Source organism: Corvus cornix, chromosome 2 (genome assembly GCF_000738735.6).
Source record: "Corvus cornix cornix isolate S_Up_H32 chromosome 2, ASM73873v5, whole genome shotgun sequence".
NCBI lineage: Eukaryota > Metazoa > Chordata > Aves > Passeriformes > Corvidae > Corvus > Corvus cornix.
This window is the reverse complement of record NC_046333.1, coordinates 83,828,312-83,853,662: the sequence shown is the minus strand read 5'-3', so window position 1 is coordinate 83,853,662 and position 25,351 is coordinate 83,828,312. Positions and strand designations below refer to the sequence as shown.

The 25,351-nt window shown below is 40.9% G+C and overlaps 1 protein-coding gene across 4 annotated transcripts in view; it reads left to right on the top strand.

Moving 5' to 3' along the window:
• The window catches only part of GRB10 (growth factor receptor bound protein 10), a 145,738-nt gene that overhangs the window by 81,286 nt on the left and 39,101 nt on the right, over positions 1-25,351 (top strand). For all 4 annotated transcript variants that reach the window (XM_039548443.1, XM_039548445.1, XM_039548444.1 and 1 more), the window contains 2 exons: positions 6,644-6,860; positions 9,570-9,711. In XM_039548443.1, coding sequence (XP_039404377.1) covers positions 6,644-6,860; positions 9,570-9,711 — 359 coding nt within the window. The remainder of the gene's footprint in view (positions 1-6,643; positions 6,861-9,569; positions 9,712-25,351) is intronic.

Below are 25,351 nucleotides of genomic sequence, written 5' to 3'. Positions count from 1 at the left end.
TCCACGTGTACAACTTCGTTCCTTCCTGCTGTAGGGCACCTATAGCCAGTTGCTCCTGTTACTCATTGAAGCTTTGGGTTTTTTTATGAGCACCTTTCATATGTAGCTTATTCCTATAGTTGTTACCTAGCAACATTAGTTTTGTTCAATTTAGTTTGCCTTCTATTTCAAGAAATCTATCAGGTGTGTTTTAAGAACGTATCTGGAGTCCAACCATGAGCCTTTAGAAAAGAGGTGTGAAATAATAAAGAGAATTCTCTCCAGCACCTATAATTAATGTACGTGTACTTGGTGTTAGCCATCACAGCCTTACTGGCAGAAATGGCAATAGATGCGTGTGGCATTTAAAAATTACCTGGAGAATACTGGAGCAGTTACAAGTTTGCTGTTGATTTCTCTGTGTGCTGTTTCAGTGTGCTCAAAGAGCACAGGTGCCTATCTCAATTTCATGCTCTTTTACCAAGGAGCATCTCTGTTTCTTGCCCTTCTCTCCACAGCATGGTCCATTTAGCATTTTGCAAGCTGCACATGCACTGATGTGACATTTTGTAGGCCAGCAACCATAGTTACAGTGCAAAATAGAGCATTTCACTTAAGCTGAAGAACATTACAATGCAATAAAGGAAAGGAGTCTTCAGTGCAGAAGCCCATAAGGAGACTCACAGGGTATATAAAGTTTTGGAGTTCAGGCTTGTAATTTTTAATTCAAACTGTGGCCACTGTGGAGATGGTGATGCCTCTAGGACACGAAGTTGTCTTTCTGTCTTCTGCTTTCACTTGAAATGAACAAAAAAAACCCCTCTAAGCTTCTAATGTTCAACTAAGGCAGTCTTGATATTTTTATAATTGTGTCTGACAGCCTTCTCTGATCTGGAGAGCAGTGTGAAAGCGTAGGGTTTGCAAATGTTTTTTTTATATTGCCTTTTGTTTCTTGCACAAAACTTCCCATCCATATGGAGCTTTCAAGAAATCAGGAGGGGAGAGATTGCATAGAATTGGAGCTGCTATTGGGAATGGAGGGCGTCATTCAGCTGTAGCATCACTGTAGAGGACACTGGGGTTTTAAAAAAATTGTAAGAGATCTGCTTATTTTCATCCACCTTCTGTTGCATGTGTCTCTCAGAGGTGTGGAAGCTGCCAAGTACTAAATACATGCATCCATAGGGGGCTGTGGATACCAATTGTACAAAAATTGCAGATCAACTGGTGCCTGTGGCATTAGTGGAAGCTGAAACCAGAGTACGGAGGGATATGAGACATTTGTGTAAACATAGCGAGTGTAGTGACATGCTCAGAGGGAGAAAGCAATAGAGGAGTGTGAGTGTTACCTAGAATGGACTTCTTTTTGCATCTTTACAACTGTGTGTGGTCAGTAATAGTATGCTTTCAAAAAGTTGTAGTCATTGAGATTTCTGACAAGTCTTTTGAAAATGGCATTTGGCCATGGTACTGGAGGGATGTGCTGCAGTCCTCCTGTGCAAGGGGTCCCCTTAATATGAGGGGTCGTCTTATAAAAGGAGTTTGTATACAGATCTCGCTGTGGTAATCCTTACCTGCATTTTTGATCATAAGACATGAGATTTCCACAGTGCCAAAACCCTTGCAAAACGTAATTGCATCACCAGTGTGAATCAGAATAACTTACATGCGGTTTTGGAGGATTTGAAACAGGATGTTGAGGTAGATACCACAAGTATTTTATGTCTTTTTTTTCCTTGTCCAAATCTGGTTAAGTTCTTCTGTTCATTTTACTATAAATGTATTTTCCTTGTGTCACCTGTGATTTGCATAGTGTTTCACTGCATCATCAATGCAGGATGGTAGGGTATATGCAACTGTGTGTTCCTTTTCTTGCATTGTTTCCATCCGTCTCCTTGAGGGTTAATTCATGTGTGCTGGAGGGACTACTAACCACTTGGATGCCATCCTCTACTCCGCTAACTTCAATAAATCTTATATTAGTTATATCTTAGCTTTTTTGTTTTGTCAAGATGGCTCTTGAATGTGCTGCTCTGAAACTCATTTTGGGGAACTGATTGCTCATGTTAGCTTGTCAAATAGGAATAGGAGATCAATCAACAGCTGCCTTACTGTATCAAACCTTTGTTTATATATGTGCTGTTAGGCTTCATATAGTATCAGACTTAATTCCATGGTGACAAAAAAGTGCTATAATCTTTTTATAAATCTTCTACTGAATTCTTAGTAGCTCTTGCATCAATTATCTCTCAGACCTGATGCGAGGGATAATGCTGGGTGATTAAATTCAAAAATGAATAAATGAGAAGGAAATTATTTATTTTTTAAACCAAAAAGTTTTTACAAGCCTCTTAAATCACAACTAATTTAGGTCCTGTGATGTTTTTCATAGTGTTCCCACGTACGAACCATATGTAAAAGGAAAGGGTATTTGCTGAACTGTCATTTAGAGACATGAAATGCATCCTGGTCTGTAGTCCAAAGCTGAGATTCTTTCCATGTTCATCTTTTTTCAGTAAATAGAATTTCTGCAATGCAATGAGCCCTTTGACAGCTGTGAAAATACCTGCTTTCTTTGGGAGGCTGGCACAGAAGATGAGCAGGGATCATTTCAGCTTTATGTTGCTTCAGAATAAGTGGGATCCTGCTTAGTCTTGTTAGCTGAGCTTAGCATGTCAAGGCCAACAACTACCAAAATAAGTAAATAAATGAGGATCTAGGGGATTGAGAAGGGCTAGAAGCAGAAAGGCAAGTGGGACATGGTTATGCATAGATTAAAGTTTGCTCAGGCCTAATTTAGGGGTTATCATCCCTCCTATGTTATGCTCAAAAACATTAAAAATGTATTCAAGGTGCTTTGTTCTAGTGGAACGTGATAGCTTAGCTCACTAGTTTAGTACAGTTTTGTAACAAAGTTTTCCTCTTTCCTTGAACTGAACTTTTAAATCTTTTCTTGTAATTGAAATCATGATTTCCTTTACCAAACATATTACTTGCAACATCCAGTGGAGCTGGTTTCTGAACAAAGCCAAAGTTTAACAAGTTGTGGGCAAAGAAACAAAGTGAAGTTCAGACAACTGCCAGTGTGTGCACTTTGGTTCTTGTTTGGGAAAGAACACTGCTCGCAGAAGAGTCTACAAATCTGCCAGTACCCTGTCCACCACCAGAAGTATGTCAGAGCTAGGTTTTGCAAGTGTTCTCCTTTAAAAATGTCAGTCAAAAGCTAAGGGCTGTTTGCATGTTTGTGCATTAAAGTGATAAGCAGCCTCTGTGCTGTTCAGTTGAAGTGCAAGAATAGACCTTGAATGTCCACTTTCATACTCCTTGATCTTATGGCAGAATTCAATACAGATTAAGGAAAATACCCTTTTGTATCCCTGGAAGTGCATGTATGCAAGATGGTTGGGGAGCTAGAGGCTCCTCAGCTACCGGCAACTCTGCCTGCTAGATTCTTTCAGATTGGTCACAAAATTTGTGCGTGCATACTTAGAGGACCAGCATGGTGCTGTGCTGACTCAAAGTCCAGCAAAATTTGCGAATTTTGCTGTTAACCAGCTAGCCTTCTCAAAGTCAGCTTTGTCAACATTTTTTTTTCTGATTAGGATTGTCTTGATGGAGGCTGGATCTCACTGGTTGGTAGAGAAAGATACTTTGAAGGATCGCACTATATATGAAATACCCTTCTGAGCAGTGTACCTGCAGATGGCTGGAACAGTTAGAAATCCTGTGGAGGGCTTATTTGACTTTAATTAAGCTCTGTGGAGAACCATCACAGTAACATAGTGGATTACTTGGCAGGCTGAGACATCTGCTGGCACTTCCGAGGTGTAGGCTACAGCAGCGAGGTTTCCTATTGCATCATGCTGAAATCTCCAAAACATAATGGTATTTAGTAGTAAATGCCATTGTATAGAGATGAAACTGTATGAAATTCAAGATTGCAGGCTTTGTCTTCAAAAAGCTTAAGGATCTTAGGAATCTTTTGCTCCTGCAAGAGGTTTATGGCAAGACTGAGGGCTACTATTAACAGTGCTGCACCTGCAGAGAAAAGGAGCTGACAGAGGAGTGAAGCCAGATTCTGGACTTCAGTGCAGCATATTATTAGGAGAACTCTTTATGCACCTTGCCAGTGCCTGCCCTGTTAGAAATTGAGTTTAGGTGTGTAATTGATATACTTAAAAGCTTGCTAATGGTAATTCAATGCTTTCAACTATGTACTTGTTTTGCTTAGTGTTTTGCATTAAGTGCCTCATTTTATGCATATTAGGGTACATAGGACACCTTTGCAACTATTTGATTATTCAGGGATAGCTTGAGGTGACTCTTAATCATTCCTCCTGTGTTACAATCACCTAAAAACTTAATGATCTTGCACGCTAATAGCTTTGTCTAAATTGTTAATAAATTAGCACCCTCAGGGACCAAGCCATATGGACTTCCACTGAATATATGCCTCAACTTTCTTCCCTTTCTGCTTTTCACCATGCTAAACAATTGCTGTTAGTTGCTGTAATTGACTCCCTGACTCTGTGGTCAGGGTCTGTCCTTTATGTCTTCTACATCCACCCCCTAAGCTTTTACTTGACAGCCATCTGACACCCTACAGCTCAGTCTTCTAGTACTTTAGATTAATGATAAAATTTAAAAGCCTTGTAATTTGGCCTCTCCCTCTTTATACTCCTACTCCTGTGGTTCCCTTGTGATTGCTCAAGAAGTGTTTTCGATATGTCCTCTCCAAATAGGATAAGAATCTGGAGGATGGAATGAAATTTAAATTGCAGCTCTGTCTCAAGATCACTAAAAATAGCAGGAAAATTATTGTAGACTTTGTCCAAGCAAAGCAAAGCTTAGATTGTTGAAAATGCATGAACTAGCTGACATACAGAGGAGATGGTGTAGCCTAGTGAAGGTGAGTCTTAGCAGTAGTGTATTAGCTGTTAAATACAAAAATGAAGGGAACTTACCGTAAAGAAATGAAAGGAAGAAACCTGTTTGTGGGGTGATGTGGGTTTTTTTTCTTTCTTTTTTTTTTGACATGTGTTCAAACCTTGAAATCTTCTTGAGTACATTTTAAGTGAAGGTTAAGTGGCTGTTGCTTTATAGTAAGGAGCCTACTGACTTTCAGTGAGAAACATGGTATTTCAGGTCACTAAACAGAGTTCAGGTGTAGGGGCATGACCAGCACCTGTTTAATTCTGAGCAGATCTTTTGTTCACCCAACGCCAAGAACTGAGGTCATCAGCATCCCAATGCAATTGCCACGTGAATGCCATGTTCAGATCTCATTATGGTTATCAAGGCACATTGTTGGTGGACAAAAATTGAGTGATGCTGTTTTAGATTATATCCTCAAGAAACATGATACTTGTACAAAATCATTTATGGTATCTAAAAAAAAATAGTGCAGTTGGTTGCAAGCTGGATAACTGCTTCTGATGGTTCATTTACCTAGAAAACATGGCAAAATAATGGATATTGGAAAATACAGTGTGTTTAAGCTGCATAGCACTGTGTGTTTGCCAGCTCTATCACTTTGCTCTACTTTCCATCCCTGTCATGAAGAGTTTTGTGAGACAGAAAGTTTGCAGGCAGCAATGGTATATTTTGCCAGGCCAGTCGATACAGATGGAAAATAAGGGCACATTTTTGGCTGCACAAAGCTCTGTTTGGTCAGGAGTAGCTGTTCAGGCAGTGGCTGTGCTGTAACCAGAGGCAGATATCGATGTGTGTGTTCATCAGCCCACTGAACTCCTGATAGGGAGTGATGTAACTTGTGGCTAGGGAGTAATTACAGTGCTCTGCAAGAGGAGTTCAGAGAGTGGTTAGTGCAAAGGGCTCGCAGAGTTCTCTTGTCTTGCAGAGTATTTATGATTGTTAAGGAGGAATGACTGAGCACAAGTTACTTATTTACAGTGAGGTAAGGTGGCATATATAGCAAGGTTGGTGCCCTTTTTAGGGACTGATGTTCCTTCAGCCAGCCACACCACGTCCCTGGTTGATTTACTTTGTACTCTTCAAGGTAGAGGTCTATCACACTGCAAGAGCAAGGATACAAATAGATCTTCTTATATTAAAGTCCTTGGACTGCCCTTCAAAATACCATATCACAAAAATATGGTAGGATTTTTAGCAAGATATAATGATCACTTGTATAATGATGTCTTCCAGCACGGCAGCACTGTCTTAGGTTTTTTTCCTTCTAAATTATTTGGGCTTGCAAAGTGTTTATTACAGTGTTGGGAGATCTGAACTTGATACACTGACAAGGCAAACGGAGGTATTTGTAAGTGATATGCTTTGGAAATGGGTGTCAGTTTATCAGTAAGTGAAGTGCTGCTTCACATTAACATTGTCATTATTAAAAATCCCACCAAATTCTGGTTCAGTGCAGACACACACATATATATAGTAAATACTGTAACATTTATTCCGTGTCCATAGCTTTTCACCAAGGAAGACGAAATAAATGTCCATTGCTGGCTCTTACTAGCTGTGGTTTTCTGCTCTGAAATAAATAAATAATTTCTGCAATAATAATAATTTGCACTGTAAAAACAGAGTTAAATAATGTGATAATTTTACTGAAACTTAGTCTTTGCTCTTGCCACATTTCCTTTGCCTGGGACTTCCAGGTGTGTTACACTGCCTTTATTTTGTCTTTCAGATGACGATGTGGACCTGGAAGCTTTGGTGAATGACATGAATTCCTCGTTTGAAAGTTTATACTCTACGTGCAGCATGCAGTCGGAAACCACTCCGCTCCTCCAGAATGGTCAGCTGAACCGCAGCCAGCTGCCAGCCTCGGGGTCCAGCACCCTGCAGCCCACGTCCCCGAGGCAGAAGGTGCAGCGCTCGCAGCCAGTGCGCATCATGGCAGTCAGGTAGGGGCAAGGCACTCGCCTCCTTTTCCGTACGGTGTCATGAGCTGGCTTCAAAAGAACTACATTTTCAAATAGGAGATGCACTTTGGTAAGGAACTTAGTAGTGTCAGACTAGACTTTTGCATAGAAAAATGTACTAAGTAGGTGAAGGACATAATATTTCCCCATATAATCTCTTTTAGTCGAGGTTTGATGTATCTGCAGTAGCTGATTTGTAGAAGTGTATCATTGATAGCAAGTGGCAGAAACTATACCCATATTTGGATTTTTTTCCAAACTGTCAAAACCAGTGCTCTCAAATCTGGTGTCTACTGACAGCTTATAGGTTTTATTAAACATTAGAGATTGTGTAGGTAGATGAGGGTGCACTCAGCTGCTTTTGATATACAGAAAGTACCTCTCTCTTTGTGGAGGTTTCCTGAATGGTTTAAGACCAACAAAAAAAAGGAGTACATCTTAGTTATATGTGTTCTTCCCAGAGCACTTTCAGCTCTCTCACTTGAGTGCACTAAATCATTACCAAAAAAAAAAGAATTGTTGAAGTTGTCTCCGTGTTGTAAGGCTCAGGACTGGAATTCAGGCTTCAAGTGGAAAACTCCTGATGGTGATGGGAGAGTATGTAGGTGATGTAGAGGTTCTTAAAATCTTTTTAGGCAGCAAAAGGAAAGGACCTCCTGTCAGCATGAGTAGGTAAATAATTTCTTTCCTGCTAGTTAACAATGTCTTCTCTAAAATAAGTGAAAAGTAATAATATAAGAAAAATCCCAGATGCGGAAGGGGTGGCTTTTAATTCTTTACACTGATGTATTACCTATAGAAATGGTATACTTAAGACAGGCAGCTTTTCTATTTGAATGGGAAGTATGCAGTGCAACGAAGCTGATAATGCCATCAGTTCTACAGGTGTTTCATAGTTCACCTCGAATAGGACTGTACTAGAAAACGTACTCTCTGGAGTACTATAGCTGTTGATGTTTTGTAAATATCTCAGTCAAAACACTTATTTTTGGTACTTAAAAACTTAGCAACTCTTATTTTGAGAACACTCTGCCTTTCTGAAATCTGTGCTTCCATGCACACAAGAGCATCCTGAGTTTATCATCAAAGAAGATAATGGTGAAACTTCTTTTCACAGTTATCTGGACCCATCTTGTTTGCCACCAGAACAGAGTGATTGACTGTGGTCTCCTAGGAGCATAAAGGTTTATGTGTGTATCAGTTATGAAGTCAATGATGCACTGGCAGCAGTACAGGTGCAGCAGAGCACAGCACAGAGAATTCCCAGCTTCGGGAAACCACACCTTTCTGATTGTAGTGAGTCTGTGGTTCCACTTACAGTGGAGGTCAGTCAAAAACTTGCAGTACAGTGCACTATTGCACAGATATGACATGTCTACTGATCTGAAGAAATCTTATACTGTCCTCTTACCCTGTTCTGTAGGGAACTGCACACATGGGGACCACAAAAAAAAAAAAAAAAAAATGAAGCAGGTCAAGTAGTTGTTGGCATAGTTCATAGTTATGGGTGGAACCTGTTATTTATTGCACCCCCCCAGATCTGTAAGACTCATTCATGGAACGCCAAGGCAAGTAAATTGCAGGACAAAGTTACCTGTGGAGCAGATTTCGCAGCTGGTAAATTTTGTCATCCCCCAGGTTCTGGTAGAGGCAAAGACAGTGAGAGTACCCAGAGTGGGACGTGCTGCCGGGGGGCTGTCTTCCAGGCAGCTCTGTTAAGGAGGCTCTGCTTGTTGAAGGTGTGCAGAAAAATGAGAGCAAACTGAGTTTTTAATGATTTGCCTTCCAAATCCAGGAGTTAGTTGATTTGGAAACTTTGATCATTGCCACTAGATGGTGCCTTCTGCTTAGGCATTGAAGGGCAGCCTGCTGCAGTCAGCTGGTGCATCTTCAGTGGTGATGCCCTGGCATCAGGGAAACCAAAAGCCATCTGTGCGGTCATGAATAGGTCTTACAGCTTTTCTGGTAGGTTTTGGTTTGTCTTTTGTTGGTGTGGGCAGTGCAGGTGTATTATAAACTGGAACTTGAAACTCTGTTGTCTGTAGACTCATGAGTCGTATTTTGGCAGACGCAAACTCGTCTGAACAGTAACTGTACAATGGGCGTGAGGTGGGAGGGTGTAATTCCAGCTTATTGCTGAGGCCGCGTCTTTGCATTTTCATTTCTCCAGGAAATGCCGAGTTGCTTGGAGATAGAATCTGGTATTATAATGAGGTGACAATATTGGTTTAAGTCTCAGCTTAGAGAACTTTACAGTGGGGTACACATTTGTTTTCAAATCCACCTGGAATTTGGCTCTGAGTGACTGCCATTGTTTTCTCCTCTTTCACATTGGTTTGGAAGAGCTTTACTGACTTTCTGGCACACAGAGCTTAAGCTTGTAATCTAGTGCTTACAACAGTGAGTGCAGATAGATATTTCTGTTTATTTTATTTGCACAGTTACCTCAGTTACTCACCCAAGTAATCAAATTATGAGCAACAAAACAAGGAAAGATGCCTGACTGGTCATTTTTCACATGCAATTACCTACTTTGTGCTAGCAGTTGCTGTAACTGTGTAGTAGTTGCCTAGAAAAAGAGTGGGTTTGATTCCTTGTCTTTAGTGTCGTTATCAAAATGCTGGGGCAGGAGATCCAGGTCTAGTGATGCCAGTTTGCTCCTCTTAATGCGTAGTGCTTCTGTGTTTATAGGCGTCTTCAAGAAGAAGAACAGCAATTCAGAACATCATCTTTGCCGGCCATCCCAAATCCCTTCCCAGAACTTTGTAGCCCTGCGAGCTCTCCAGTGCTGGCCCCTGGATCTTTACCTCAGAGTCAACCTGCTAGTAAGCATGTGAGTATGGGATGAAGCTTTGGGTCATCCATTCGCGTGCAAACCAGCAGCAGACTACTTCATTTTGAAGGCAGAAAGAAAGCTTCCAGATAAGTAAAAACTCTTGTAGACTTTGTCCGTGAGTAGGGCAGCACTGGCCGAGAGAGTATCTTCAAATAGGCTTCAGACTTTTTTAAAAGGTTTGTAAGAAAGAGGTGTAAAAATGAAGTAAGCCTCTTTCAGATAAATGCGTGTTGTGAATGAAGCAGTAATGCTTAATATCCTTCAGATTTTGTTATTCCACATAAAGACTTACTAATTCAGAAGTCAAGTTAATTAGAGTTGGATGAGGATCTGTGCCTTTTATACTGCACATTCTAGGTGCCACAAAAATGCTGAGCAGCTGAGTTCTTTAGAGACATGGTGGTGCTTTATTTGCTGTTTTTCATGAAGTTGTTCAAGAAGCAAAGGTGTTGTTAGAGCTTGTAACTAGGTACAGCTCTAGGTAGCGGGATTTAAGAGGAGGGTTAAGCTGGTGGAGTCATTGTCTGTGTTCTTGGCAGCTAAGATAGTACAGACTGAGTTCTCATGTGGCGCAGAGCAGTAACCTCAGTGACACGGCAGATTTTCTTCTCTGTCCTACTCCACTCTATAAGAAACAATCATCTTGTTTTGTATCATTCCTCAAGCACACTTGAAGACTAAAGCTGGGCTCAAAAACCTTTTTTTTGTAAACTGTGCTGACTTGCATGGGAATGAAAAGATGGGTTACTGTAACTGACTGTTGGCTTACAACAATTCTGTTCTTGAGTACCCAAAAATATTGAGAAGTTTTGTGTCACTGCTCAATTAGTTTGTAATTAGCTCCTACATCCTCTCTGAGAGATAAAGGGCTTGGGTGGGCCTGTTCAGCTACAAGCAGTAGACCCAAATGTGTGCCCTTGCATGTTCTGTGTTGTGTTACAGTGCCATAAACAGCTGCCTGCTTTCCTGAAAGACACAGTGCATCTCCACTGGTTTTACTGTATTTCTTACACAGGCAAGACAGACAGGTAACCAAATAATGCCCTGGGAAAAAATTGAGCCATCCTGTTGGGAATTTAGCACAGGGCCCTGTCAGAGACCCAGGTACTGGCTAAGCAGAGAGGCTGTTTTGCCAAGGCAGTGTTGATGTGACTCTGGGGAGATAAAACCAGGGGCAATTTTGCCTCCTGGCACTTGCCAGCAGGACAGCAGCATAGCTGTCTTTCTGAAACAAACTTTAGTTTCTGATGAGCCTGTGTTTACCTCTTCAAATATTCCCTGGGTTCAGGGTTTCTTTGCCTTTTAGCTCTATATTTTACTAAAATTAACCAAGCCACCTTAAACTTAGCTCTGTAAAACCTTAAGGAGCCCTAAATGATCTGTGAGTCAATTTTTGATGGAATTTAGAAACTTGGGGTTTAACAGCAGATGAATATAAAAATAACCAGTCTTTTAATGGACGTAAGAAGATGTCTAAAAAGGCAGAATAGAAGATCTTTTCCCAAATTTTACCTTACAATTTAAAAAAAAAAAAAATTCTACCTTACTTTAAAATGAAAAATTTTGACAAATGTTTTGAAAGCCTAAAATGAAATTGTTTTTATTGTATAGAAATGCTTGCTGCTGAGTTTTTTAATCAAAGACAATCCATTATAGTGGCAAAACCTTTTAGGGTACAAGCTGAGGGGGTAAAGCATGTTGGGCAATAGGAGTTTGTTTTGTAGATGAAAATACACTGTTCATTTCAGCATATCAATTCATTGGAGGCAGTTGAGAAACACTGGCTTGGGGTGAGGGAAGGATAGGAAAGTGTTCTTTTCCTCTCCAACAAAGTATTTTCTCCTCTTTAATGAAGGATTAGAGGAACAGAACTGAAAAAAACCTTCTAGTTTTAAAGTATTACTGGGCAAAAGTAAAAGAGTGTAGGTTTGGTTTCTTCATGAAGGAAGAAAACTACCTCAATTTTAAACATGGAGTGTCGTTGGATAACAAAATAATCTCTCTGTTCAGCCTCCACATAATTTTTGTTTAACCCAATTTTAGTTCCCTTCACTGGAGTCTGCTAAATATCATGAGTAAAAAAAATTAGTAACTTAAGAAATGTTATACATCTTTCCAACTTCAACCCATAAAAAAATGTAGATTTTGGGAATTTGAGTAAATTGTTTTAGGACATGCTCTGGCTGAGATAAATGTCTGTCTATACGATACAAACTGCTGATTAATAAAACGAGTGATGAGCTTAGTTAAAGGACTGCAATAGCAAGCTTTAATACCTGGCAGTTAATGAAAATAGTGTGCTTTAAGACAAATATAAATACAATGTTAAATGCTAACCGAGGTAAAACACCAAGGTGCCTAATTTCAGGTTCTCTGCTTGCAAATTGTAAACAAAGATTTAAATTGGATATGGGAATGAGCCATTCTGATTACATGGGATATCTGAGGTGTTAGTGAATTCCTTTGGTGCTTCTTGAGCATTTACAGGTAAATAAGCAAATAGCAGTTCCAGCCAGCAGTGCTGCAGCTCTGGTCACACAGGGCATCACGGCACACGCATGGTGTGGAGGAAGTGTTGCCTTTGGTCAGCTCGTACTTGTGGCGCTTGAGAGGGTCTCAGGGTAATGTAGCCTTTGGGGATTTCAGAAAGAAGTGAGTATTTTGTTTGCTGACCATGTGAAACAGTGGAGGGGTCACTGGGAAGCTGGAGTGTCTGATGCCTTCATAAGAAAGGAAATGTTAGTATTATTCCTCTGGGAACGCCTCAGTGTTATTTTTTAATAATTGTAAAATACAACTCTGCAATGATAAAACCTAGTAGTGGTTATGCAAGAGGAATTTAAAGATCCAGTCTTGTTAAACATAGAAAAGTCTCATGTCATATTGCCAAGCCTTGGGCCTAAAGAAATGCCAGCTCTATTCAAGTTTTAGTAAAAGTTTTACTTTTCCCCCATAGGAAATGTACATTGTTCCCCATAGGAAAAGGATGCAGGTGTGAATGAAAGAGTGAGTACAGGAGCTTTCCGGTCAGAAAGCTTGAATTATATCTGTGGCTGAAATAATGGATATTGTCTTTTCTCATAGGCAAAGTTTGATTCTGTAGCTGGAGCCTGAGATACAGTTTTCTTGTTGCTTCTGAGTCTCTTCCTTATTTTTTTCATGCAGTTGCCACTGCTTTTTTTAACAAGCAGTTCACAGCATTGCTTTATGCGCTGCTCTGCATTTGTTTCATACTCTTGGCTCAGCAAAGAAAGGTAAAAACAGTAAAACAGTGAAAAATAACTGTAATAAACCTTTCTTACTTTTTTGTGGTGGGTTCTTTTTTTCTGTCTTCTTATGGTGATGAAGCATTTTCTTTATTTTACTCAGAAAAGTGCAATAATTTCATTTTTTAAAAAAAATAATTTTACAAGATCTGTTGGGTAATGGTACTAATTTCACCACAGCAGGAAGCAGTATACACCTCTAACTCTGCTGCCAGTCAGGCACTGAATACTGCTTTTAAAGCTGATGGCTGCAGCAGCGTACTGCAGCTGCTCCCCAGAAGACAGAGAACCGTGAGAAATAACAGGTCTGCAGTACTAGCACAAAACTAAAATTGTGTGTAGGCAAATGGGATAGTCATTTAATGGGAGAAGCAATCTGGAAGGTAAAACTGGAGTGTTAGGCTTATTGAAATAATTTCAGATTTGTTATGGGTTGGGTTTTTTTTAACATTGGGTAATCTTTGCTTTAGAAAACGAACCTAATCTTGTGGGTTACTTGTGAGTCACTTGTGGGTCTTGTGGGTAATTTTTTTCTGAGCACACGTAGGTTGAGAAACTGGCACATAATTTAGTAGTAAAAGATTTAGAAGAGAAATAACTGTGAACCTTTAGGTTACATTTCAAAGGCTATCCTGCACTGAACTACCTCCACAGTGGCAGCATCTGTGCTAATATGGTTGTGTGACCAAAGAAACCTGGTGATAGACATTCCAAAATTATTTGTAATTAAAGAGATGCATGCCTCTTTGGGGTTCAATGCTATGATCCTTTATCACAGGTCTGCAGCTGGAAATGGCCCACTTTGAGCTTAGTTTTACAGTGAAGAATGTTAGATGCTGACCTGTTGATAGTGAACAGCAGTAAAAATTGGCAGAGATCAAGTTTTAGTAATGTAGCCAACCAGCTGGTGAGCACCTGGATGAAAAGCACCAGCTGGTTGTGCTGTTGAGTCAGTAGCTCCTTTAACTGCTGGTGTGATGAGTGAGACAGTGCACATGTCTTGTGCTTGGAGAAAGCATGACCCTTGAAGGGGAAGCTGACAAAGAGCTCTTAAGTCCTTGAGCTGAGAGCAGCATTGTCTGTGAGCTTGGACAGGAGGCTGACAGGAGAGGAGCTCCCTGATCAGTACGTCCCAAACATTCCCCTCTTCATCATGTGCCTCATTGTCCTCTAAGTATCACCCATCTGCTCCTCACCACAGAGCCCAGAATTTCAGCACACCTCTGAGAGTGCTCCCACTTTCCGTGCTTAGGGAGGGCAGGAAAAGGCAGGAGCAGGAAGGACATGGTCTGGGTGACACCCAGTGGCATTGCAAGACCACTTGATATCTGTCTCCCTTTTCCTACATTTTTGTGTGCAAGGGTCATGCACACCTACAAACACAAGATCACCCCATGTCTGAGGGGGGACAGTGGTTGCAGGCCAGAAGGGACAGCTGAAAGTTTTTATAACATTGTTTACTTAACAGGATAAATATGTTTGTCTACGAAAAATGGAAGCCAGAAAATTACACCAAACCGAGACCAAACATTTGTCCAAAAGATTGCTAAAAACATCAGACAGTTACCTTACTGCCAATTGAAGTCCATCTTTGTGTTGCTGGTATAAACTAAGAACTAGTTGGTAACTTAGGTTATAATTTCTGGTTGTGTACAAATATTTTGGAAAAAGCATGCAATAATTACATGTAGGTCACTGCAATGCCACAGGATATTAGGCTTAAGTATCTTGTGTGAGTCAATGAAGCTTTCAACTGTAAAAATAGGGCAAATTTCTCACATCCCCCCTCTATACAGCCCAGGCAAGCTTCCAAAAAGCAGTTTGATGTACCCAAATTATTTACTCTTTTCTAGCAAATTAAATTCACAAATGGGTATGAATTAATGTCATTCTTTTTTCCAGATTTAGTTACCCTTCAAGGGAACTTGTGTAAACAGACTTCTTAGTTTTTGTTGTTCTAATTACATGTTATGATGCACATTTTTTTTATTTTTCTTCCCATAAAACTTTTATATTGGCTCTTTTGAAGATGAGGATGTTGATTTTCTAAAGAGAAGCTGTATAAAAATATGAACTTCTGTATAATGCAGGCATTATGTACTAAGTCAGATTTTGCAATGTGTGACAGCAAATCTTGTACTTGATCCTTCAGTGGAACAATCTTTAGCAAGAAGACATTTTGAAAATAAATACTGACATCTGAGTGAGTCAACAGGGCATTACTTTCTCTAAACAGGCCAAATCTATAGCTGGATATAATCTAGTCATTTCCTTAGGTCCAAGTCCAGGCACTCCCTTTGGCCCAACTTTAAAACAAGGGTTTTTGTGAGTACCTCTCATGACACATCATGTTGTTTCTCTCAAATCTTTATTTGAAGCAAGGCTCTTACACTAAGTAAATAAATCATACATAAATTGCTCTGCAGCATGTTTAACTCAGATGCTTTTTTTTGAAGGCAGTTGCAATTGTGTTTGGAAAAAATAGGGAAAGAGCAGGCCTCTGCTGCAGGGCTGTGATCTAACTGCATAAAAGCAGGCCTTTGGGTGCCCCTCTCTTGTTTGGAGAAATAACACTTCTCTGAACTAAACGAGCTAAATTTGATGGGCAGTGTAGGAAAGATGTTGCATTACTTGCCATCTTATCTCCTCTCTCATGAAAACATGTTGTCCTGTTTCTCCTGAAGAAACCAGGGTGGGGGGTGAGTTCACATCATTCTGAAAGTCTCATTTTCTCATTGCTGAAGAAGAGAGTGATGAATATCTGAGGACAAATGAGTCTTCTGCACTAAGCTAAGGAGCGGCAGCCCTCGGTGCTGTTAGTGCTGGTCACCCGGTGGGTCTGCAGGCTCTCCAGCTGGAGCCCTGCACGTGGCCTGCTGAGGACTGGGATCAGCACCGAGGCAAAGCTGCTGTTTCTCCTTCCTCACACCTCTTACAGCAAGAAGCTTTGTGGTAGAAAGAAATGAATCTCTTTGTTCTTGCTTTTGGAAAGTGCCAGAACAGTAGTTACAGTCCCAACATGAATTACTGGAAATATGAAGGGCATCTCATGCTCAAACCCAAGACTGTGTTATTTGTTGGGATTTTTTTGTTTCTACTGACACAAACCTGGCCCAGCTCCCAGGAGCGTTTTGGCTCCCTACCCGGAAGTGATGCTGCGGTGCAGGAGCGTGCTGGGAGGAGGGCTGCGTGGTCAGGACCAGCGGGGGAACACACTGTCCAGCTGACGCTGGTCTGGCTCACAGGGCAGGATGGAACCGACCTGACCCAAGCTTGCCTTGCTCCATGTGTGCTGGTACCCCCACTGGGTCTCCAGCCACACAGAAATGCTTGCAGTTGATTTAAAAAGCTGTTGCACAGTAATAGTACTGAGCAGCCTGTAGTATTTGCTGCAGTAACTGCATTAGCGTGTTCACTCTACATTTTGGTGTGTGCATCTTAATTACGTGTGCCCTTGCACATTTTGTTGCACAATGTTACTCTTGCTATGTTTTATTAATGGCAGAGTAAGAATATAACTTAGCTGTTCTATGCTTTGATCAGGAATTGACAGAGCTGAGGAGCGATCAGGCTGAGAATGCAGTGAAAAATGGGAAAGCATAACATGAGAGGAATTCTAATTCTCTCTGTGCCTGGTGAGGCAGGCAGGAATGGGTTTGGATGTAAACATAAGTGCAGTAGGGAATTAAAAAGAACCCAGAACTATATTGAGTAACTGTAATTATACCATAAACGAATGGTTGAGGTGAATCAGAGATGTCATAACTTTAGGCTGATAGCCTTTAAGGAGTCATTCAACAAAGTAGGAATAGCTGCACTGAATCTGTGTGACCTCTGTGCTGTCTGGACTCGAGGTGTGAGTTCAGGTCAATTTTAGACATTTTGGATAGAAGCGTTTTTGGACCTCTGCTACCCTAGTGGGGCAGGTGAAAGAAAACACCAAGTCATAATTAAGAGCCTCTGCTGTGTATCCTATGTGAACTTGTGGCACCAGGTTGTTGCCAGCAGCTGGTAGGTGAGCTGACCACGAGGTCCTTCCTGAGGTGAGCTGTGCTGGCACCTGCGGCTGAGCTGCTGGTGATCCCTGGTGGATGCTGTGGATGTATGGAGTGCAGGACTGGGAAGACACCCTAGCACCAAGATGCTTGCTGGCATCTACTTCTGGAGATGGAAGGCAAAGCCAGTGTTTAGTTTGTTCCTTTCCAACCCATAAGCACAGTCATTGCTTAAGTATGAGGAGTGATGCTGTTCATTCACAGCAGGTAAAAGGCTTCTTTGGACTTGTTTTAATGTCCTGGACAGTGACCTGTGCCCACAATTAAAGTGGAAATCTGTTTGAAATGTCCATCTTCACTTAGGTGGTGTTTGTGTGTGGATGCATGGGGAAGAAGGAATTTGGAAGCTGGTTCATTGTCTTGGTAGTGGAATGCTCTTGCATTGTGCCAGAGCTTGCAGATACAGTTTTGTTCCATTTCCTAACAGGGGGAGATGTTAGTTGGAATTTAATAGCATTTTTGTATTGGAAGAATACCGCTGAGTTAATTAAATCATTGTGGGATGAGTTTCAGTTCTCTTTGCTCTTGATTTATAGTCTCCTATTGCTATCAAATTCTTATTATATTATTCTTCCTCCTAATAGGAGTGCAGAATTACTGTACTAAAAAGTGATTTTGTTTAATTAATGTAAGTACCTTCACTCTTTGCTGCAGCCTGGCTATAATCTGAACATCATTTACAAAATTTACATAAGAGTGAGTTTAGTCTGGACTTGCAGAAGCACAAGCCATCAATGGTTCATAGAAGCTGCATGTCGTGTTTCTCCATTGGCATTAGGATTGCTTGTTCTCTCCAGCGGTAGACCCTGCTGCTGCTGGGGTTACTGGAGCTGGTTTTGCCTGCTGCATTTCAGGAAGCAACAGAATTGGAAATACCATTGTGCTTCATGCCTGGAGTGTTTGGGTTTTTCTGGTGTTGCTGAGGGAGAAATGAATAGCACTCAGAAACAAAATGGATTGACTATCAGCTGGAAGTCGGGATCCAAGATCCCATGTTGAGCATGGGATGTTTCTGGGGAAAGTGAATAAAGCAACTTTGTCACAGCAGACTTACTTCCAGTGAGATTTCATTAACAGTAAAGAAAACACTGTTCTCTAAGTTTTTATGGGAGAAGGGGATGAAAGTGGGAGAGACCTTTAAAAGCTGCTTCTGTGTCTTACCAAACAGGTGCCACTTTGTAGCACCCAGATCTTTTCAGCCACCCCGTTCATCTGCCTAGATCTGTCTGGCCAGAGTGAGGAACTGCTCTGTTTTTTGGGGTTATTTAGAGATGGACTATGAGGACACTGCTTCACCCTGCACACACACAAAGTTTATGGTGTGCACTGTCCATCCAGACATTTCATAGGAGCATTATCTCCTGCTCTGTGCCACATGCCTGCCAGATGTCCTGCGCTGCTGCAGGAGGCATTGGGCTCGCTGGATCGCGCTCAGGAGCTGCAGAGGAAGCAGCTCTGATTGCTGGGACTGATGTCTGTGCCCGACTCACTGGGGAAGGCTGGCTGCCTCACCGTGTGCTGACCGTGCTCGTGTTCCTCCTCTCGCCTTTTATGTTCACCTTTAAAAATCGTATTTCCCTATCATCCTTGCCAGAATAGGTAGTAAGAATAGGAAAAAGCCATTCATAAGGAACAAACATTACTTAAAAAAAACTGCAGAGAAAAAAGGGGTGCAAAATATTAATGAAAAGAGTATTCTAAGCTAAATAACAGTGTCTGCACAGTAAAACACCTGGATTTAATTTTACAGACAAGTTGCCCTCAGGCTGCGATGAGTCATTTGTGAGCACGTCCTCATCTGCAAACTTTAAGAGCAGCTAATTACTCTGAAGTAACTTGCTTGTCACATTGTTGCCGGTTGCACTTATTTTTCCTTTTGGTTGCTAAAACCCACTGAAAGCAAGACAACCACAGTGTTTCTAGAGCTTGTAAGTAACTTTACAGATGTTTTCCGCAATTCCCATTCACCAAGTACTCGGTTCTGTTGAACAATCTGTAGATGGGATCTTTGATAAGCATCAGGTATCAAGTACACAGTTTTAGCATTGAAAAATGCCTGTTGTGCTTCAGTTTATGGATGCTTTTTACTAAGTTGTCACAAACTCCAGAGTAGTGTTACGTTAAATGTTTGAAGCATATATATACACTCACACACACACACACACACACACACACACACATATATATATATGTGATTGTGTGTAGGTGAAAATCAAAAGATTGCTTGCAGTACTGTCACACACCTTATAATGGATTTATGGGACAGTTTGAAAAGAAATAGACAATAAATATATAAGGATCATCCTCCTCTTCATGAGGCAAAGAAAAGAAAGCTAATGTTACAGAAATAACATCATCTAGTCATGCAGGTAAAACCTTGTATTTGATATTCTCCATGTGTTTTTCTGTGTTATATGCCTGTTTGTTCTATGTATTTTTTTCCATGGCTGACCTTTTGTCCTGGGGTGATGTTATGAAGCCGCTTTATTCCTGAACCATCCGCTCAATGCCCAAGGATTCTGTGCCTTTGTGCTGGTTTGGGCAAGTTTGGAAATATATCCTCTGAGAGAGGATATACAACCAGCCCTCCCCCACCAGGTTCGGGACAAAATAAATTTTCCTTGAAGGAAAGTGAATAAAACCTCTTTATTTAACAAACACACAGAAAAAGAATAATAATGCTAAATAAGAAAACCTCTTGCTCTGCTGAGAAAAACCTGGGAAAATTTCAGAGTCCTTCCATAGGTAGCCTCTCTCCTCCTCCTTGGAGCTGGGACAGGGTGGGCCCTCCTCCAGGGCCTCCACCTCGGTGGAAAAAGTCCTGATGTGTTCTGATGTTGAAAACAGTCCAGAAGAGAAAAAGGGAAAAAAATCGAAGTCCCAGGAAAACAAAAGTTCAACTCTGTCTCTCTCTGGAGAAAAAGTAGCCGAAAGCTGGCTGGGAAGCAAGCAGTGCTTCCTCCCACTCCTCTCTCTCGCCGCAGCAGAACGCAGAGAGGTTTTATCTGTGTCCTTGAAAACAAACTGCAAATTGCTTTGAGAGTTCTCTCAGGTTTTTTTTTCTCCCCTCCCCTCAGGCTCAGTTTAAAGGCATAGAAAGGCACAAAGTTAATTTCTGGGCATAGAACAGTGATAATGGGATACATCATAAAGTCACCCCAAGACAGCCTTTAAGATGGACCGGGGGGTGGGGCCAGAGCCACGGACAGGAGGGGGCGGTTGAGCGGTTCAGCCCAAGGGCTCCAGGGTCTGGGCAGGGCTCGGGAGGGAGTGTGCTGGGAGCACTGTGCTGCTTTTTGGGTTTCCTTTGTGTTCCAGATAGCTGGGAAAAGGTTCTGGTGGGGTTCTTTTTCTTGTTCTTTTTTCCCTTTCCTTCCCCTTGCCCACTGCCTCCCTTCCCTCCTCGCCAGTCCAGGGAGCCTGTGGGGTGGCCCCAGCTGGTGCAAGCCCGGGGGTCTGTTCCCTCTCTGGGCATTTGTTGTATTTTGAGTTTTGTTTTTTTTATCCTGTTCTACCCTGTTTTGTTCCTATGTTAATAAACAGTTTGGTTTCTTTTTCCCACTTCCACTCCTTGTGACCCATTTGTCTCATTGACGGAGGAAAAGGGAGGAACGCTCATTCCAGGGTGGTTCCTCCTGAAGTTTTGTCTCAAAAACCAAGACACGTTTGAACTTTTTTCTTTAACAAACTAGCTTGTTAAAGCTTTGTAAAGCTCATCCAAGTGAGGCTGAGTCCTGCCTCTTGTGTTACAGCTTTGTCAAATGAGCATCCTCTAAAAGGCAGACTCAAATAATGTTTTGCTGAAAAATTGCTATGCTTGAGCTAATGTCATTCCATTTCTAGCATTTAAAAGGTCCTAAGTGTATTTGAGAACACTTATTTCTTTTTTTCTCTTTATGAGCGGTGCTGAGACTGGGTTTTACTCCTGAACATGGATCCAGTCAGTGCTTTGGGTGAAAGTTTTGGTTTTGCTTTTTGTTTTTCTTTGAGCATACTTACCCACCATGATTTGCATCCTAGTGTATTGGGGCCTTTGGTTGTTTTTTTGGTGTTGGGTTGTTGGGTTTGTTTTTGTTTTGCCTGCACAGTTGGAAAAGGTAATCTTAATCCTGGGCTTTTCATCTTCTGCAGAGAGAGGCTGTCATTCCAAGGGAAGTGAAGTGCTTATCAGCTGTGAGCCCACAAGAGCACCACATTCAGTCACAGGGATAAAGATTGTCTATTTCTAACCATTTGTACAATGTAACACATTTTTTAGTATTTTCTAGGATATTAGTAAGAAGGGGAAAATCAGGAGGCTCCCAGCTATATTTGTGCAATTGTACCTTCAGTGTAATTTCCCGTTGCTCCCAGTGAACATTCAGTTCTGTGTTACACTGCATGCAAGTTACAAATGAGCATTTGCTTACAGGCTAATTAAGCATAGCTTAGAGCAGTACTTAATTGCAACACTTCAAGTAATACAGAGGAACTTCAAGCCAATCTGGCTAACAAGAAATTAACTTTGTGCTCTGCCCAAGGTTGTGCTAGCTGCTGTGTCTAAGGTTTCATTGTGTCTTGCCCTCTGTGTCCATGGAATAGCACTTGGATGATCTTCAGAGGTCACAGAAAAACCTTTTAGGATTTCAGTTCTTTGCAGGAAATCCTGCAAGAAGCGAGACAGAGCATGATGGAATCTTTCAGGGAGTAGAGAAATTGCCTGTGCAGCAGGTGCTGGCTTTGGGTGTCTCCAGCAGTTCATCCATCAATGTCCAAATGGCTTTGAGGTGAAAGACTTGCTTCGACAGCACATAATCATTAAAATGAAAGAGCTGAATGAACTTCATAGGAAGCTTTCTATATGTTACCTTTATCGCTCAAATAAATAAATAATCTAGTAGCTCTGAAGATGGTGAAATAACTTTTACAGCACTGTAAACATGGTCACATCAACTTCTCTGCTTTGCCTGTTTCCCAAGCCCTCCAACATGCAGCTGTAAAGCTGTGATGTTTAACTTGTCTATCAAAATCCTCAAGGATGATGTGCATGCAAAGGGCTTGTTTCATCCCCATGCCAGGGGCCTGGAAGTACTAATAGCCCTCCATTCAAATACTAGCCATTAAGAAAGGGGAGACCCTAATAAAATTTCCAGCGAAAATTATATAAAAAACATGTACAGTGTCAGACATGATTCGTAATGACTGCATTTTTGAGTTTGGAGCAGTCTCTGCTTTCTGCATAATTGAGTTCATCTCTGCTACAGCTGTGTCTTTTCTGCACATATTAGGTGCAACTTAGTGGCAATATCTAGGTATGAGGACTGATGGATTGTAGGGAAATTAGTTAAATATCTTCATTTTTTAATTTTAAAATATGTAAATGTAGAGAAGTAGAAAGTAATTTTTTCCTCCTAAATTATGTCACAATATTTATATAAAATTTCAAACCAGTAAGGTCTCACTGAGTGCAAGAAATACATTAGAAATGTTTGAAGAGAAGGTATTTAAAGTCTGATTGGATAGTAGCTCAGATTGCTTGGCTTAGACTTGCAGTCAATGCACAACTCTGACCCTGGTTTGGAAGGACTTCTTCCATGATTTTTTTGTACAAACCCAATTGTGTTGGTGCAAAACTTTTGCAACGCAAGTTTTCTTAGAGTCACTTAATAGATCTTTTGAATGGTTGTTGAAGAGTATTTCTTTGTGCTGGGCAATTCTGCTTTTTCACTACAACCATAATAAAGTATTTTTGGAGGACGTATTTGATTTTGCATAACATGGTTACAAATTAGGTTTGTATGCTGTAGCTGAGCTACCAGTATCTGGAATTAAATACCTGTATTGATTATCAATTCCATATTGAATTATAAAGGGTATTCATTACTGTCAGACAAACTTGGAGATCTTTACTACAACAAAGAAGTAGTAGGAGTGGCCGTGCTTTTCATATTATTTGATGTGTATGTTTTTTTCTGCTGGAAAGTGGCATGTAGACTAATGAACATATCCAGCATAGTTGTTTTCCCACCTACACGGAGCCCTTTTTTGAATCTCAGCTTGGGAGAAGTGGAGATAAAAAACTTTAACTTCAAAGGAAGATACTGGGATTTCTTGGTGAAGGTAATCTTCACATTTTTGTGTCCAACTTCATATCATGAGTGGTCAAATCAGCAGTTGGCTCAAACTCAGTACAAAAGTTTCATAAAAGCTCTGTCAGAGAGTTGTGTTTAATCACCCTTAGGCTGCCAGATCCCTGCTGTCAGATCCCTGCTGTCAGATGCAGACATGGTAGTCCCAGCCTTTTACTGTCCTTCTGTTCACAGACCTCTTCAGGTGGCTGCTTGCTTCCTGTCAAAAACAACTTAACAGCAAGTGCTTTTTTGGGAAGTTGTTGCATTCCGTATTTTGCTTGATGAGCCTTATGGTCTGGCCAAGGGACCTTCATGTGTGCTCTATTCCTCCTCACCTCGTATTTGGGTTGCTTGTCTCCAGTTAATGGTGAGATAGGGAAGAACCTGTCAAGTGCTTTCATGCTGTCCTAGGGTAGCAAAGCTATAAAAGATGATAAATTGCACAAAGCGCCTCTTCCTCCTTCCGTTGAGCGCAGTGGGAACCTGAATGACAGTGAAGAGGAGATGTGCTTTGACTGAGGTGGCTAGTGACAGCTGAGGTGACTGCCACCTCTGTGTAGTTCAGGTGGAATGCAAACCAGGTAGTGATCTGTGATCATGAAGATCCTTTCCTTCCCCTAAGTTACCGAGCGATTTTATTGGGACCGAATCGGGCCTTGTTTGACTGTGTGCCTGAACGGCCAATGTCTTCTTCAGTTCTCAGACATTTGAGGTAGCCTTTTCAGTAGAGGACTATAGATAAGATTTAGGGAGGGAATACAGACTCTCATAGACAGATAGTTTTAGCCATTGGCACTTGATACACAGTAGTGATGCCAATTCTTGAGAAAAAAAAAATTAGTAACAAATGGGAATCTGGGCTGGGGGAATATCTCTTCTTCAAGAGCCAGTAAGACCACAGGGGAGGGCAATAGCAGGAGTTTCTAAGAAAGAGGGTTGTGGAACTAGACTGCCATTTCAGAAAGTAACTTACCTCTGATTTTCTTTCTGATTTTGTACTAGGGAAAGCTACCCTTAGCTCTTGTTTTGTTTAGAAAACCAAATGCAACAAACTCGAGTTGGTTTGTGAAGAAGGAAGGAGGATTAATTTCCCCAACTGATCATCTTTGTAATGGACAATCAAAGTCATTAAGATCTCTTTCTGATGTTTTAGCTAACTAAAAAAGCTGAATTTGTCATCTCAAGATGCTTTCCATGTTGAACCCCAGAATGAGGCTACCTGGTAATTTGCCTAATCCAGTCTGTACACATGGAAAATAATGGTCTCTGCAGAGAGGATTAAAACATTTGGTCTAATGAGGCACTGTCTGTGGAAGGGAAGTGTGCTGTATCATGCTCAAAGAGGATGTACCTTTTCACTTATTCTTTAAACAGGGTTTTCATGGCATAGCTGAAGAAAGTTCATGCACCAGCTATTTTGTTACACTTTGAAAAGTGAAATTCATAGGGTGCACAGGTTGGCAAAGCCTCAGTTAATGTGAGCCAAGCAAACTTGGGTTGTTTTGTGTACAGATGGGTTCACCGAAAGAAGAACTTGCAGAACTCTGGAAACAAATTCACAAACCCACTTATTTCTTACAAGTTACACTCTGGGTCTGATCACTATCTGTTATGTTGAAGAGTGTATAAGCAACAGTTGAACCAAAAATAGTTTCAGTACTGAAGATTTTTTGTTAATCCTCTGCAAGTAGCCAAAATGTTTTACTTTTACCATGTGTAATCTCGTGCAGGAAGATGGGGGGATTGTGGAAGAAGCAAGTGTTGTGACACTCTTCTATGCTGTAGAAAAGGCTAGATAGATTTTTCTCCAGTAAGAAACCATCAGTCACCATCCAAAGCCACCAACCTTCTGAAGCTTGAAAAGGCAATAAAGTTTTTCTTATGTGTAGAATTGTCTCTACATGAATGGAGAGTGGTAACTAGTGAGATTTGCTGAAGTTGGCAGATTTGGTTTGACACAGTTAGAAGTGAAGTAATAATTAACAGCTAATATTAATCATTATTGCCAGTTATTAATACAATATGTTTTTAAAAGACACTTCAAAATAAGTTAATTTTCTCATGTACAACCATATATTTAGCCTATGAAATTCTACATGGCAATTGAATGGAAGAATTAGATACTGAAATTTGAAATGTATAGGAGATATTTAAGTGTTTCTAGTTTACATAAATACAAGCCTGCAATAAGCATAGAGACTAAGGG